Here is a 17,526-nt window from a genome sequence, read left to right on the forward strand (position 1 = left end):
TATGAATTCACATGACATGGTTGTAGAAGCCATCGTTTTTTGCAAGTACTAATGTTGAGCCATGAATTGTCCTGTTACTGTCTCTTTGCCTCTAATTTTGAAATCTCACACTTACGGGAGGAAAAAAAAAGCAATCTAGTTTGATGTGATTTCTTTATAAACATACGGTGCTCATTGCCCACTAAACACAAATTCCTCATGAAAATGGAATTTACTACTTCAAGAAATTCATCATTGCCATTGTACAATGCTTGTTCAATTTCAATTACCTGACATTTCGGAGAAAAGACCATTGCAGAAATTACTTGTCTCCTCTTATTTTTTGTCTTCATATAAATATGAAGACAAATTTGTGTATTCCGTAGGTGATTGAATTCTAATCTTTCACCTTTAACTCTGCCTCCTGGACTTAACCTATTTGCATCCCTGTATCAGAATTATCAAGTATACTGGAAAGTTGTCTGATGTGAAAGGCTGTCTTCGTGAGATCTGCTTATTTTCTAAATGCCTCTACTGCCTTTGTGGAAGCTTTGGAAGCTCTGCAAACCAAACAGCATTAACACAGATACATATTCAAGACCATGGTATTAACTGATAAAGACTCACAGAAGGACTCAAATAGCTAACTTATATTCTCGATATCCCAAAAAGGCATGTATTCTCACCATAGAAATGTTGAACACATCGAATTGAAAAAAAAAAAATTAAATGACTTCCCCTCTCCTCCCTAGCCCTGTCCCAAAGAGAGTAACTGTTAACAATGGGGTGTATTCTTATTATCTTTCTTTTCTCCTTGATTTTTTACAAGGGAGACGTGGCAAACTTGTCCTCCTAAATTCCCTATCTCAGTGAATAAAAAACACTGTCCACTTGTGAACAGACCAGAAATCTAGGGGCCGTCCTTGAGTTGGCCATCTCCTCTGTTCCCTGGAGCCAGTCTTTCAGATGCCAGCTCCTTAGTACCTTGCAAACTATCTCGTCCTTTCCCTCCCTGCTACCCTTGCACTGAATTCCGGACACATAATCCTTCAGCTGGATATTCCAACAAATTCTCAGTCACCTCCCTGCCACCAACCTTCTCCCGCCAGTCTATTCTTTAGATTTCAAGGAGAGTAATTTCTCTAAGACAAAACCAATCAAGCCCCATGCAAATTCTTTGAGTGGCTCCCAACAACCTGAAAATTAAAGTTCACGCTCCATAGCCTGATTACAAGACCATTCACAATGTGGCTCCTTCTAATTTCTGTGGTTAAATCTTCTGCTCAGTCACGTTGCTCCCACCGTACATCGCTAGGAGATTAGCGCGAACTTCCCAGCATTGCTTGGAACAACATACCTATTTTGCTTGGAACAACATACCTATTTGCTTGCTGGCTAGCTCCCACCTCTGCTCCCATTTAGCTCTCCCTTCTTCTAGGAGCTCGTCACTGCCAGCCTAGGAGTGGACTGGGATGATTATCTATTCTCCAAAGATCCCTCAGCTTGGTCTTCTCTTGAAATCACTGAGACTTCATTGAAATGCTTGCCAATCATCTGCCTGTCTTTGAAGTATAGGTTCTTGTGGTCATAGGGTGTTTTGTTTTGTTTTGTTTTGTTTTTTTACCACCGCACCTTTGGTACCTAGTGCAGTCCTTGGAACGTGGAAAGAGCTCAGTAAGTACTTTCAAATGGTTTAAGGAGTAGCTTCTGCATTTAAAACTTACAACCTGATTTAGTCTGCTTTAGTTAGATCCACATAGCTATTTATGTGGATTTTGAATTGTTAATTCCTCAAAACATCCTCTTGAATTGCTTGATGAGACTTTCTTGTTAGATCTAAGTGCCAAAGTTACATTTTTTTACATATGAAAGAGAATTAAGAGGGAGACCAAGAACAGAATGCAAAAGAAAAGCTAAGAACAATTAATTGATCACTATAGATGCCATGCTTTACACAAACACTTTTCTGAATTAAAATTTCAGAAAAGGAAATTTCAAAATAAGGACACACCTACAAGGTACAGCTGCACTCAGCCTCAGGTCAACACAGACCTACAGACCAAGGAGTGAAATGTTGCCTCATAAGTTATAATTCCTGTGGCATCTTTGCGTTCAGTAACTTAATTTGCCTGATTCTTCCCCTGACTATTTTTCTTTTGCAAATAAATTTGTGATGAGCAAGAGAGATAATATTTGAAAGCATCTAGCACTTTGCTGCAACCGTGTTGCCTCAAAAATGGTCGCTACGAAGATGGCCTCTGATACACAAAGCTAAATATGTGCCTCTTTGACAGCTGCTATGACTGGGGGTTGGAACTGCCCCGGGCCCAGCGGTTCTCCTTAATGCCGTGGTGTGTGTGCATGAGAATCTCGGCAGTCCTGCCGCACTGAGAGTCAGAGCTATTTGGTATTGGGGTTGGGGCGGGGCAGGCATTCGAATTTGTGAAAAATGCCCGGGTGATTAAGTGTAGCTAGCATTTGGAACCACTGCCTAAGGCCCTGCCTGTCAATTATGAAAGTGTATGGGAAGCACCTGGGGATCTTGTTAAAATGCAGGTTCTGGTGTGGGGGGTCAAAGGTGGGCCCTGAGCTCCTGTATTTCTAACCGGCTCCCAGGTCTCACTGATGTCTCTGGTTCCTAGACCACACTGCAAGTAACAAGAGCCCACGGGATAGAAATAATTATCCCATCTTCTGAACATGGATGGACTCAGGCACTGTTCAGTGTAAGTGGTACGGGGTAGGTATTAAGGTGACACTGTGGGGACAGATATGACTCTGTCATCTCATGGGACAGTCACCAAAGAGGACTGTGAGCATATCAGCAGAGACCTGAGTCGACGTCCTTTCGATAAAGCCACCGCAGGCTGCTATCACCGTGGGGGCAAAGGCAGATGCTGCTCTGCCCTGGTATCTGCGCCTACACCTCTCACCCCTAAGAACTTTTTTGAGAATTCTTTTCTTTTTTCCAGTCTTCTGAGCAATATTCCATTTTACCTGATTTCATTTAATAGAGCATTAGGGAATCCCACATTACATGATTCACTGAAGAACCGGTAACCTTTTTGAATAGCCCAGCACGGAATGTGGACTTCATTCCTTTGGTTGGACGTTCCCCGGGGAGCAGGGCCTTGTCACTGGCTCTTAATAAACGAACCTTCGACTATCTTAAATCCTCATGCAAAACCATATAAGATGTGGATGCAATGGCATATTTCTCTATTACATGCATCTCCTGGGGACAAAGAATAAGGATGCATTGACATGAGGTCTCTGGAGTATGGAACAGAACTGTTAATTATATCTGGCCTTTACAGGCTTTGCCTCATTGCAACTCTGCAGCTCCAGTCAGGATGGGTCTTTGGATTTTAACAATGAGAGGGCATGGTGCCCAGTGCCGGCCAGCTGGAGTGCTCGTGTGCACAGGAGATCAGATACCCAGCTATGTATCCACTACCCTTTGGATCTCAGAACCTTAATCCTAGACTTGAGAGAATGATTTGCATCTAATTTCTGCTTGTGGACAGCAGCTACAAAATACAGCCAAAATCAAATCAAAAGAAATAACCACAAGCTATACAGATCTCACTGGGGTACTACCTGACAATTCTATCCCACATTGCATAGAACTTAATAAAATTTAACTTTGGAGCAAAGTCGGGCCTCTGTGAAACCGAGGTTTTATGAAAGAGGGAAGCTCACCATGTGTAGATAATCTGTCCTCTGGGGTAAGTGTAAAGTATAATGTAGCAGTCACCACCATAGAATTCGCCATAGGAGCCTGGGTCGATTTCCATCCTACCGCCGTTCTCCACGCGCCAAATCTGGAGGGGATGGAGCACGCACACACCAAAATTAAAAATGCCTTGATCTAATGATACTACTCAGAAGTTTAAAGAAATTTGGTCTAGATCTATTATTAAGTAACTTTTAAATTACTTTTCTAATGAGGTTAGAATTCAAGCAACGAGAAGAAATTTGATTAATTTGGCAAGTCATGTATTGACTTTTTTAAGTGCTTGTAGTCCTTTTGCATCCTTCAGAGTACTTCGTGCAGTTCTGAACAAGATGATTAATAAATACCTGTTTTTGATCAGGTAATGAAAATAACATGACACTTTGGTAGAATATACTCAGCTCAGAAACATTATCTCTTCATTTATATAAAATGTTTCATCAGTTGGGAGAACATTTTTTAAAATTTCTTTTCCCTGCACTTGAAGGCATGAGGCTGTTATTTTCTCAGGCAAGAGTGACAGATTGTGATGAAAGCTGACAGGTCCAGGTTTTTTTTTTTAATTAAATTTATTGGGATAACATTAGCTAACAAAATTATATAGGTTTCAAGTGTGTCTGTAAGTTCTTGTTTGTCTTGTTTGCAGAAACACTTTTTTTCTAATTCCTCATTCTGTGGCAGATTAAAGATACTCCAAGTTTGAGAGTTGCAGGTGAAAAGGGAAAGTAACACGTGAGAGAGAGACTCCCAGGCACTGTTTGTGCGTTCTCACACACACACACACACACACACACACACACACACACACACACCCCGCTGGGTCCTGGGGAGGGGCAGGATGGGAATTTGGAGACCTGCAGGTGGAGAGGACAGGTACAGTGCTTTTAGGTGGCGAGAACAGGTACAGTGCTTTCAGAGGAAGTCTTCCCGTGCCATCCCAGTGAACAGAGGACAAATGGCAACAAGGCCTGGCTAAACCCAAAACCTAGAGATAGCCCCTGGGTCTCAGTAGCCCTGGGTGGCACGGGAGGACTTCTCAGAGATGCTGTGACCTGACATGGGGTTGCAGCTGGGACATGGCTGGTACTAGGGAACCAAATCTGCCACCAGGACCTCCGGCTGAGCTGAGTTCCAGAAAAGGACATCTGAGCAGGAGACAGACCCAAACCCAGAAGTTGTTACCCCCCTGAAAACAGCCACAGGGGGTATTTCTCCCTTTGCAGTTCAGCTTGGATTCCCACCCCTGTACAGCTTGGATTCCCACTTCACGTCTTTGAAAGGAGGAAGAACAACTTCCTCAATCTCTTTACTATATATTTTGGTCCAAACACTGTGGCTAGCCCTGGGAATATAGAGATACAATATTCAATTTATGCCCCCAAGGAGGTAACAAGATGTGTAGGAGGAGGACTTTGTAAATAAATGAGCAATTCTGTGGTACTTATATGATCAGCGTTGTGAAGAACATTACTTATGGTTTGAGCACAAAGCCACTTCAGTGTTGGGGGAAGTCTTTTCGGAAGAGATAGGACTTGATTGAACTACAAAGGGGGAGTGGGAGTGTTACTTGGGTGGTGGGAGGTGCGGGCCTGTGGGGGAAAGAGCCGTCCTGGCCGTGGAAGGGTGGGCTGGAGAGCGCAGCAAGGGTTAAACCAAGGAAGGCCTTGCAGGCTCAGCGAAGGTGGCCATCTGTCCGCAGGAACACTGCAGGGAACCATGAGAATAGTTCAGAAGTGGCATCACCCATTCTCATGCAGTTAGATGACTCACTAGTGGATTGAGTGTGACGAGATTTGAGTTAGGGAAAATTATTAGGGTTTTTTTTTTAATAGTGTTTTTGTAAAAAAAAATCAAGGAATCATCAATGAACTCAATTTGAATACTCTAAAATATCTGTGATTTCAGCACATAACACATGCCCAATTTGCTTTCGTGAATGCCTCTAAGGGGCAAGGGAAGCACAAAGTGATGGTGGCTGAGAGATTCGGACAACACACCCTCCCTGGACATCCTGGTTCTGAGAGCAGGAGCCGTTCTGATCCAAGAAACAAGGAGGGGCGTTCCATGCCGGGCCCGAAGGTGGTGATCAGGTGATCTTGCTCAATCACCTCATTTCTGAGAATCTCAGCATATGCTTTGTAAGTTAGAGCTGAAGACCAGACAATATCTGTTCTAGCTTTAAATTCCCAGATTTAGTCTACAGCCTTGGCCATCTTTTTTAACAAGTTCAATTCCCATTTGGCAAGTTTGTCTTTCCCTGAAGTTATATTTGCACATATACTAGCATAAATGGGCTTGATTCAAACAAACAAACAAACAAACAGAAGGCAAATACCTCCACTTTGCCAGAACCGTCATCCACCATATTGTGCTGGGCTGCCATTTGGGGAGAACCATGCAATTTTGAGGCATCAAACGGGATTTGTCGTATTTGCGCCACTTTCTCTGTGACATACACTTTCCCAAAGCCGTCACTCTGATCTTTATCTCTCCAGTCCCTAAAGAACTGTTTGAAGATTGGTGTCTCACCTCCTTCTGGTAGGACTTGAATCTGAGATTCAAAAAAATAATAATAATAACTAGAAACAGAAAACTGAGAGACTGAGAGAAAGCATTAATCTAGTAGTGAAGGGCAGGAGAAGACTCTCCTGGTTTCTCTGATGACCGATGGAAACTTGGAAGCTGGGGTCCTTGAATGACTGCAAAAGGAAAGGAAACCACCCGACCCCGCTCTTTCTCGTAACTGAAGTAACTGCCACTGGATTTGTGAGTTTGCAGTAAGAATAAAGTTATTTCATGTGTTATCCTGGCAGTCAAGTAAGCTTGTTGTTCTACGTTCGGCCCGTAAGAAGTCTGGCCCTGGAAGAAATGATCTCACGGTGTTACTTGTGCCAGGACTTGAACATGAAGAGGAAAGGTGAGGCTGAGAGATGGGGAGGACAGGAGTAAGTGCTAGTGTCTACGCTGATCACGATGAAGCCAAATAGTGTCTGGGTATCAGTCCGTGTCTGCACAGATTGTTCAAAGGGGTAACTGATAAGCGCTCCCAGTTAATTCAGCCACGGTTGGTTATTTTGAAGACTGTGGAGGAGACGTTAAGAGACAAACTCTTATTTTCATTACGCAGCCCCACAGAAGGTCTCTTCTCCAGTTTCTGAAAAACTCCACCCTCCATACCAGCGACTTCTAACCCTTTTCTTGTCATGGCACACATAAGCTAATTACTAAAATTCTGTGGCACATGAAAAAATATATTTTTGGCCAATCTGACAAAAAAATAGGTACAATTTTGATTCATTCACACTAGACAGACGTTGTTGTGTTTTTATCTCACAATCTAGGGAAAGAGGTCAGTGCCACTGACTAAATAGGCAGCTATTGCATGTTTTTAAAAGTCTGTGGCACAGCGGTTGAAAATCGCCACTCCATAGAGACAGGTCTCTGGGGACATGTGACACGCCATTGCCCACACTCAAGTGACGAATGACTTCACGCCTATGCATCACTTTAAAACAAATGCTTGTATGAGTTTGGTGGCGATGCCATGAGCTCCCACGTGTGAAATTTTTTCCAGCCAGTTCATTTCCACACATACTTGGGTGTTGGCGGGATAGTGCATTTGCTGTAGGAATTGTTCCGCTGTCTTCATTGCAGCCTTTCTCTCCCGGGGATTAGCATCTTTACCTAAATGACAAGATAAATTAAAGAGAGGCAGAATTTTAGCAAGGGAAGATATTACAGGATCAAGTGAAAAATGTGTACAAAAAGAAACGCAATTATTTAATTTAAATACAACACTGAGAAAATGGCAGAAATGTCTAGTACATTAAATATATTTAAAATCAGTCATGAACACTACACCTAAAAAGATTTTGTGTGTGTGTGTGTGTGTTGTCCAAATGCTTTCTTAGCCCTATCATCCCTGACTACTGATGCCAGTACGAAAAAAATGTGTCTTTGCTGTCTGCGTTTTATATGAGCTATTTACGGATCAAGTCTCAGAAAGGTAGGTTTTTTCATTTTTAACCAGAAAAGATTTTTTTTCCCCTTGCAGAAGCAACACCTACAACTCTGGAGTGCAGCAACTAAGTCAATGGCCTCTTTTACCTTTCCAGACGAAAATTTGTTTTGCAGCACCGTGGTCCAGGATGAAGCATTCCTCAGACTGCAGCATCGCCACTGAGAAGGGGTTCTCCTCGGCCACCACTGTCACCCGCATGGACCCACTGGCATCTGAAACCTAGTGTGAGAACAAACAGCTCACTGGGGGGTGATAGCAACGTTCTGAAATGAGATTATAGTGATAAGTGTACAACTCTCTAAATGTAACAAAAACCACTGAAATGTACAAATGGGTGAACTGTACGGTATGTGAATTATAGCTCAACAAAGCCGTTTCAAAGAAAAGAAGCAAATAACAAAATCCACGAGCCCAATTATATGCTTAAAGGCTTTAAAAGCCTTTTTAAAAAATTAAAAGGCTTTTTAAAAAATTATTTGGGATAAAAGGAATATTAATAAAAAGTTAAGTTTTGACACTGCCTCTAAAACATCAGAAAATAATAGTGATGATAATAATGGCTCAGGTTTGTTGAGATTCTCATATACTAGGCACCATGCTATGAATTTTACATGATTATTTCCTAATTTTTACAGCAACCTTTTCATATAGATAATAATCTCGCAGTCATTATGCACACACAAAAAGCTGAAGTTTGAGTATTCAGCCAACATTTGCTGAGTGCCTGCCATACATCAGGCATTGCTAAGTTACAGTTTATCAATTTTTTTCAAAATAGGTCCTATAGTTTGTGTATGCTTTGTATAAATTATCAAATTTCTTCTGCCACAAATTAATTGTTATTTATCTAGATTCTCAAAGTTTGGAAATGACTATAAACCTTTTTTTTAAAGTTGAAAGTGGACTTACGAAATTGAAAGTGATATTAAATGCTCAGGTTAGAATTCACTGGTTTTCAATGGTCAGCCTGTAGGCTACAATGTAACCACCTGGGTACTTGGTACATGTGCAGATTCCAGGGTCCTCCCTAGCTCAGTGGTGTTTTGCAGCATCTTGGTGGGGCTTAAATTCTATGTTTAAAAACTGCCCTTAGTTGACTCTGCTTCCCCACTTTGTTCAACAATCCCAAATTACAGTATTTTCAAGTGGACTTTGTACTTCTTTGCAATACATAATAGGTCCACTAGAGGGAGCGATGATTCAGGATTAACGTGTTCACATTGTGAGGCTAACGTGATAACCACCACACTAGGGAAACACTACCATGTTCATATTGTAACATATTTCTTTAATCCATAATGCTGTCCAAGAGGGAGGGTAGTTTTATTTGAGGGTACGGCATAAAAGATATTTGCTCAGGTGTTGAAAGTTAGTTTTAGAAACAGTTATGAAAAAAATAAGCAGCCACAAACTCTTTAGATATTTCTGTATGGCTTCTATTGAAATTATCAGTAGATTTAACAGAAGAGGTAAACACATTGCCTTTGTCATCTAGGAAGAAAACAACCCACTTCCCCTTTAAAAAAAGAAGGTTATGCTGCACCAGTTAGTGATCTGATCTGCGTCTAAAATCAGTGGTGCTGAGCTAGAAGGTCTCTTAAAGATCAGCAACTGCACCTCCTTCCTATAAGAGACGAGAAAACGATTCCTCTCTGTAGGGAGGTGATGGTCTGCTCCAAATAACATGCTTAGGGAGTTACAAGGGGAGGGGACACTGGGATGATCCCATCTGAGCAGTCTCCTCAGTGGTATATGTTGTGGCTTTTGTTATGCTCACCAGCAATAAAATCGTGAAGTTATAGAGTTGTTATAGAGTTGGAAGGAACTGAGTAATCTTACAAGGAAATCTCATTCTCTCTCTCCTTTTTATTTTCCAGAAACTTACACTCAGAATGGTCATGTCTTGCCCAAGGTCACCCAGACAGTCATTCACCACGGAGGTGACATGGAACTGGGCCTGCCAGTCCCCAGGACTGGGCTGTTTTTATCCTGCTTCCTTCCAGCTGTTTGATTTGATAGCTTTGCCTGTGACAAAGAAAGCCTTCACTATGGCTAACCGGGATATTTAAAATAAGGTGAAGATTTTGTAGCTTATCAAGAGTTTACTAGGAAAAGTTTACAAAGTATTTTCACTCCATGCAGGAAACATTTTATTGAACGTAATATATCACACACATTGTTGCAAACTAGTGCGGTGACAATGTGTGATTTTATTTTTACAGCAATAAGTTCACTTATTTGTTGTTTTTAATAAAAATAACAACAACTATTGAAAAGAGGAATTTTAATGAATACACGACAGCAGGATTTTACACTACACATTTCTCTCTGAGGGCAATGAGGGGGATATGAACTGTAGCAAAGCGCCCCTCCCGGCACGGCCTCCCCACCACGTCCAGTCCCGGGAAATAGCAGGGCTCTCTCGCAATGAACTCACCATGTAGAGTCTAGCCATTTTCCTGTTAGTCAAGTCTGCTACAGTGTCGTCATCGTCATCTCCATCCCTCAGCTCCGGCTTTTCTCCTAAAACCTGGAAAAAGTGAAGAGATAAAAAATAAAGACCTCTCATTAAAGAATGCAGAGTTAAAAAAAAGTAAAGTAAAACATGTTGCATTTCTAAAGACACAGATTATAAAATACTTGCTATTAAAATGACCAGGCTCACATATTTCTCAGCAATCATACTACATTGGCCTCTTCCCATGGGCCAAATCAACCAATGGCATTAAGTAAACAAACACTGAGTTTACTGGTGATGGGAACTTCCAAGACAGTAAAAGCCCAAATTTATGAGCTTAGGTGTCCATATTATTGAAAACTAGCAGAAATTAAATAAAATGTGAGCTCTAAGTTAAGTTCTGCAACAGAATTTCTTCTGGGACTTCTGTTTCTTGAAGAAGCAATCTATAGGTTTAATTGTTTAATTAATTTACTATTACAAAGACGTGGGTCTACATTAGTATCTGAGGGTTAGGTGCTGTTATCGTTATTGGCATGTAACAGGCTAGATGAAGTGCAAGTTCTTCATGAGCACATTATGCTTCCTTTCGGACTGTATCCTTGGCACACGGAACAGTGCCTGGGGCGTAGTAGATGCTCAGTAAGTAGTCGTCAGATGAACAAAATTATTTATTGTTGCATATATGATGCAACCCAAAATTTTAAGCAAATCATTTAGAAAAAAGTACACTTGAATCTTCTTTGAATTTCTGTACACTCAAATCACAAGAAAAGTCGAAAAAGCACCTTAATTGATACAAATATTATAGAATGTTAAGGACAAGTATAAAATGCAAATTTATTCTAAACAATGTGATTTTTATAACATAGTATTATAAATTTAAGTTTAGAACATGCAAAAAATGGTACTCGTTTGGATTTAACAAATATTTAATATACAATGAAATTCCTTGCATAATGTGTTTTATACTCAATATTCCTTACAATATATTGTGTAAAGCACAGATTGCTGAATGTTAGACAATGATAACAATGTATATAAAATCTAATCCTTGCAGGAATAGAGGTGCAGCGTGGAGTTTAGCTATACCTTAAAGAACTTATTTCCTCTGGGAACCAGCCCATCCTTTCATTTGTACAATAATCAGTAAAATGCTTTAGTTATTATATATACTAAATTATTGTGATATAGTTTTTCTTTTTTGCTAAAAGTAGGAGCAAGACAGAAAGTAAAGCACTTGCAACCAAGTGTTTGTTTTAACAGTTTTATTTGGTGGAAGTGTGTATATCTTTGAAGAGAAGTGAGGGGCCTCCTCATACACCCTTTTATAACTAACTGCTCTCCAACCAAAACAGCGGAGGTTGGAATCAACACTCTGTGTTAAGGACATAGTTAATACCAGGAAGTCTCCCCAGGGAGCCAACTGAGTCTGAGACTTGGGGCAACCTCTAACTTTTAATTTTCAGAGAGCAATTACCCATATTAGCCAGGGATCTTAATTAGCCTCTCAAAGGACTATAGCATAGTTGGGAACTGAACCCAAGGGACTTAGCAGAGATAGGCTTAACTCCAGGGGTAGGGGGTTACTGTCAGGCATCCCTAAGGATCATTTTAAGATTCAGTTCAACAACTAAGCATTTGCCAAAACCCTCAGTGGGGTGTACAAATGAGTTCTCGCCACCTTGCCTGGCTCTTGAGGACTTCTCATCCTACCTAGAAAGAGGAAAATTAAATATGCTCATTTCATCAACTATGCCACACGTTTTAATCTTGGAAATAAATGGCAAATACAGCCCTGACTGGTGTGGCTCAGTTGGTTGGGTGTTGTCCTGCAAAGGAAAAGGTCACTGCTTTGATTCCCAGTCAGGGCACATGCCTGGGTTGCAGGTTCAGTCCCAGGTCAGGGCACATATGAGGCAACAGACCGGTTTTTCTCTCTCTTTTTCCCTCCCTTCTCCTCTCTCTAAATAATAATAATAATAATAATTTTTTAAAATTGTAAATACAGCTTTCCTCCCCATCCCCTACAGGTGGGATAATGACTCAATTTGAAACACTCATTTAAGGTTTCTCAAGCAATCAGTATTTTGGCTCATGTAATCCTTTTTTTGCAGGAAATAGCATATTTTGACAATTTAAAAAGAAAGGGAAACAGAGAAGCCTTATCTGAGGATGTTCCATAAAAATTTCATCTATTGTTCCACCTAAGACCTCTCATTCAAGCTTGGAGTTCCCCTTGCCATTAATGATTTTCTCTAAGTTTCCACTTAAAAGTATCAGCAGCCTCTAACATGCTCCAAACGGAACTGATCTTTCCACCGGACTGATCGTTTCCCGTTCACCATTCGTGTCAGTGAATCTCCCGTCTCCTCACCACTGGGGCTGAAAACCAGGTGCTCAGTTTTGAATACCTGCTGTCCTCCACTTTGAATCTCCTACCCATGTAATCATTAAATTCTACTGGGTTGGCCAAAAAGTCTGTTTAACGAAAACTACATTTTTCATTTTCACAAGAACTTTACTGATTTGGCTATTTTGAGTGTGTCGGCTGTCTCATGGGTGTTGTGACGCTGACTGTTCTCAACGTCTCGATTTGATCGCTGTCAACGTCAGCTGGTCCGCCCGACCTTGGAGCATCGTCCAGCAAGAAATCTCTAGCACGAAACTTCACAAACCACTTTTGACACATTCAATCAGTCACAGAGCCTTCTCCATATTACACTTTTTTTTTTTTGCATTTCAGTTGCATTTTTACCTTCCTTCAAATAATAAAGCATAATGAGGAAGATGTGAATTTTCTCCCATCTTCAATATTAAAATGGCTACACAAAAATTCACCAATTTTGAATGAACTTTTTCAGTTCCTTTTGAAATGCACACTGATATGACAGCTGTCACAATGCAATCTAACAGAATTATTTTGAATGAAGCTAAAGCCAACTAAGTGCTACTAGAGCCACCTTTCGGAAAACAAGAAACTTTCGGGCCAATCCAATACTTCTTTACGATAATGTTTGAAGTCGCCGATTCCTTTGTATTCCTTCCTTCCTACCCTAGTGCAGACCCCCATCGTCCTGGGCGTGGGTCATGCCTACTGTTGTCAACTTCCTGCCTCAAGTCTCCCTTCATCTTTCCATCCAGAAAGTCATTCTGGACTCTGGCCAGAAGGCCCCTTATTTCACTTTAATCCTATATTTCAAGGATATGACTCTAAATAAAGATTCTTATCTGGAGCAGTGGTTCTTACAGTTCAGTGTTCAAACAATATTTGGGTAAGTCGATACAGTACAGATTCCTATCTGCCAGCTATGAAGTAATAGGTTGGGGATCTGCACTCCACATCATTCGACAGTGAATGCCAGTGGCAGAGCAAAACCCCTCTGTCTGGATTCCAAAGCCCCCAGAGGCTGGCTGGTACTTCCTCAGCCTCTCCACTGAGCACCGCCTCCAACCAGGCTGATGTTTTCATTGCTCCTTGGGGCCCCTTGCACTTTCCTCCCCAGGGCCTTACCTAACACCGCCTGAAGCACAACTGAGCAATTATTCTTTGACTGGTTCTGCTAATTAGAAGTAGTGCAGTAGAAAATACCACTTTGCTGAATGTCTGCTGAGTCACACATTGTATCAGGAGCTTCAGAAGCATGCCATTTCGTCCCGCAAGAGCCCCGTGAACTGGATACGGCTGTCACCATTCTACAGAGAGGTCACTGGTGCTAACCAGGTGCAGCAATTGCCTCACAGAACTGCTAAGTGCCGAGGCTGAGACTGCCACACGTCCCTTTAACGCCTTTCAGTCACTTTTAGAATAGTTGCTTGCTACTTCCCTAAGTCAAGAGAAACTGAGCCAGTCTTTGAAGTGGACAGAAAGATGCTTTTTTGAATAGTTTATTTTTTTATTGTATTTTTCCATTACGCCTTATTCCCCTTATACCCTCTTCCACCTTCACTCACCCCCCTCCCAGCGATCACCACCCCGCTGTCCATGTCCATGAGTTCTTTCTCTTTCTTTGCTGGACCCTGCCACCCCCAAAACCCCCTCACCAGAGCTGTCAGCCTGCTCTCCATCTATGAGTCTGTCTCTATTTTGCTTGTCAGTTCAGTTTGTTCAGTAGATTCCACATACGAGGGAAATCATATGGTATTTGCCTTTCTCTGACCAGATTACTTCACTTAGTATAACGTTTTCCAGGTCCATCCATGCTGTCTATAGCCATACCACCCTGAACATGCCTGACCTCGTCTGATCTCGGAAGCTAAGCAGGCCGGGCCTGGTTAGTACTTGAGTGGGACAGAAAGATTTTTGTTTTAAATTTTTCAATGACAGTTTATGTTTAATGTTATTCTGTATTGATTTCAAGGGTACAGCACAGTGGTTAGGCAATCATATTCTTCACTGGCATTTCCAGTGCCCACCTGGCCCCATGCACAGTTGTGAAAATGTTATTGACTCTGCTGCCTACACTGCAGTTGACATCCCTGTGATTGCTCGGTAGCTTTGACCCTTCTGGCGATCTGATGCTATAAAGCCTACACCTTTCCTTTACTTTGAGTTCTTTTCAAATTCAGTAAAAGATAAATAGAAGCAAATGACTTTGTCCACAGATTCACAGACATTTCTGTATGGTAGAGATGAAAGTAAGATCACCCTGTGATCGAGGCCAGCTTTGCACTTATTAGAAAATTCATCTCAACACTGATTGCCCATAGATCTGTTAGTTCTTTCAATTCTTCTTTGAATTAGTTATAAAATCTTACTAGTTCTCTTATGATTGACTGACTTAAAACCTTTCACATGGGTTATTTTTTTCCTGATTTTTTTCCACATTTTTTATTGTTGTTCAAGTACAGTTGTCTCCATTTCCCCCCACTACTCACCCCCACCCTACCCATCCCCACTTCCCACCCTTGATCCCACCCCTCTTTGGCTTTGTCCATGATTACTTTATATTTGTTTAAGATTCATTATTTTACTTTTTTGGAAACTACCTTTGGCTTCAGAAGTAACGACCCCCCCTCCCCCCAAAAAAAGAAGAAAGAAAACTACCATTAAAATATAGTACCCCTCTTGTCTAAACCACATGTATTGGAGCCTGCTTATATATTTGTTGCCTTTATTAGCATTACATATATTCAGCTAACACTTTTCAGGAGCCATTCTGTGCCATGCCAGGAACTCTTACAATATTATTTAACATATCACTAGTTCCAGACACCATTCTAAGCACTTTACATTTATTAAGCCATTCCATCTTCATAACAGCCCTATGAGTTGGCCTGTTCATTATCCCATTTTATGCCTAAAGAAACAGGCTAAGCCACTTGCCCAAGGTCATGCAGCTAATAAGTGACAAAGTCAGGACTTGAACTCTGGCTCCGGAGTGAGTGTTCTCAACTAATATGCTCTGCTGGCTCTTGGAGGCACTTCAGGAGGCCTTCGCTGAACTGTTAGGCCTTGTCTCTGAGGTCATGCCGTGGCTGCTTGGTAGCAGAGTTTGTACAGGGGCCACTCTGCCTCCTCCCGTTCTGGCTAGAACACCACCAGCAAACAAAGATACCGAGCAGCACACGCTCTGTTCGCTGCAGTTCCAGTGTTCGCCATCCTCTGCACTAGCTGCTTTCGTCTTTCTCCAAGTCCTCTCTTTCTAGCCCCCTTTCTTCCCGGCTCTGCCTATCTTGTGGGTCCTAACAGCTGAAAGAGGGAAGCTCTTTCACTATATCAGAGTGTTGTATGAGTGAAGAGCCCTTAAAAAGGAAATAACGGCATTCAACAAACATGAAGGAGCTACCAAAGAACGTCAAATGAAACAATAGTACTTCTTTAGCCATAAAGTTTTCACAGGTTAAGAGAAAACTGATAACATCCAGTGCTGGCGAAGATTTGGTATTCTACCTCCTAGTAAGAAGGACAATACTTGAAAGGGATTAGCAGTAGGTAGCAGAAACCTTAAGAGCATGCTAATTATTTAATCCAATAATTCTATTATAGCAGTTTATTCTAAGGAAATAATTAAAATATATACAAAGAATTAATGTATATCACAACATCTTATAGGATTTAAAAATGCAAACTGTCCAAATGCCTAACATCGAAGGAATTGATTGAATAAATTGGGCTATACCCATATAATGGAGAACTGTATAGACATTAAAATATTTAAAACATGTGATAGGAAAATGTTCATAATAATTAAAGTAAATATTTAGATTGCAAAGCCTTATCAACATTATAAACTTTTTTGTAAAAGCACAGAGGTATGTACATGAAAACAAAAATCAGAAAAAAATTTGGTTATTTTTTTCTCAAAGGTGAGATTTGTTATAATATTTTTTCTCTATATGACTATATATTTGGTAAAATTTCAACAACATATATTTTTCTTTAATAAGTACCATCCTCAGTGTTTTATGATTTCCTACATGACCCACTGTGCTATTTTTTTTAAAACATAAGTTGATCTATGTGTAAATTTTTCTTAGAAAGAGGGACCAGGCAGTTAAGAAACTTTGCTAAACTCTTATAATTATTGTCTAATGTTCACATTGGCATCTGGCTTTACTTACTTATTTTGAACCTTTAAGCCAGCTCCACCTATTTTGGATATAAAATCCCAGCATTTACAATCTTGCTTGCTCAGGATGAGTTTTCCTTCCTTTAACTCTCTATGGAAGAGTCAAGACATTTGGAAACCTTACAGTAAGTATTTAAAGTAAAAAGTAAGGAAAGAAAGGATGATATGTGGCCTGGAGGAAGGACAATACATAACCCAAAATGGGAGGTCACTTTGGATAAGTATGTTCTAAGTTGGTGCCAAGTCCTAGAAGCATTTGACACTGAGGATCCTCTGTGCTGCTTAACTCTGATTTCAGCTGACAGATTGGGAAAAGGAGGCAGAGAGAAGCGAAGAGTTTTGGCTTCCACACAAGCCTCATCAGTACAGAAGCAAGGGTGTAGACCCCAGGTCCTCCAGCTTCTCCTGCTGTCTGTGGAAAATGAGACATCCCCTTCCTCGCAGCTTCATCATTTTAGTGTGAACTCTGCTTCAGGTTTCATGAGAAACAAACTAAGCTCTCAGTTCTGTGAGCTAACATTTTAATTACTCAGTCATGCTGGTGTCTTATTGCCTGTACCTAAAAAAAAAAATTGTATTTTGCAAGCATATGGTAAATAGAAATAAATTGTAAAAGGGAAGAATAGCCTTGTTATGGTGTATTTACTTGATTCAAGGCAAGTAAATATTTGCTAACAAAGAGAAATAAGCACAGGCAATTCTTGAGAAAAGCTGTGACCTCATTTATCCAGCTCCACCCAATCTGGATGTGAGATCCCGA

The 17,526-nt window shown here is 40.9% G+C and overlaps 1 protein-coding gene across 1 annotated transcript in view; it reads right to left on the reverse strand.

The window, feature by feature from the left end:
- The window catches only part of SCIN (scinderin), a 72,342-nt gene that overhangs the window by 14,582 nt on the left and 40,234 nt on the right, over positions 1–17,526 (reverse strand). The window contains exons 5-9 of the mRNA XM_024577213.4: positions 10,174–10,266; positions 7,823–7,955; positions 7,311–7,399; positions 6,051–6,266; positions 3,682–3,803 (exon numbers count right to left, since the gene is read on the reverse strand). Of these exons, the coding sequence (XP_024432981.2) occupies positions 3,682–3,803; positions 6,051–6,266; positions 7,311–7,399; positions 7,823–7,955; positions 10,174–10,266 (653 nt within the window). The remainder of the gene's footprint in view (positions 1–3,681; positions 3,804–6,050; positions 6,267–7,310; positions 7,400–7,822; positions 7,956–10,173; positions 10,267–17,526) is intronic.

This window comes from Desmodus rotundus, chromosome 6, assembly GCF_022682495.2.
Source record: "Desmodus rotundus isolate HL8 chromosome 6, HLdesRot8A.1, whole genome shotgun sequence".
Lineage (NCBI taxonomy): Eukaryota > Metazoa > Chordata > Mammalia > Chiroptera > Phyllostomidae > Desmodus > Desmodus rotundus.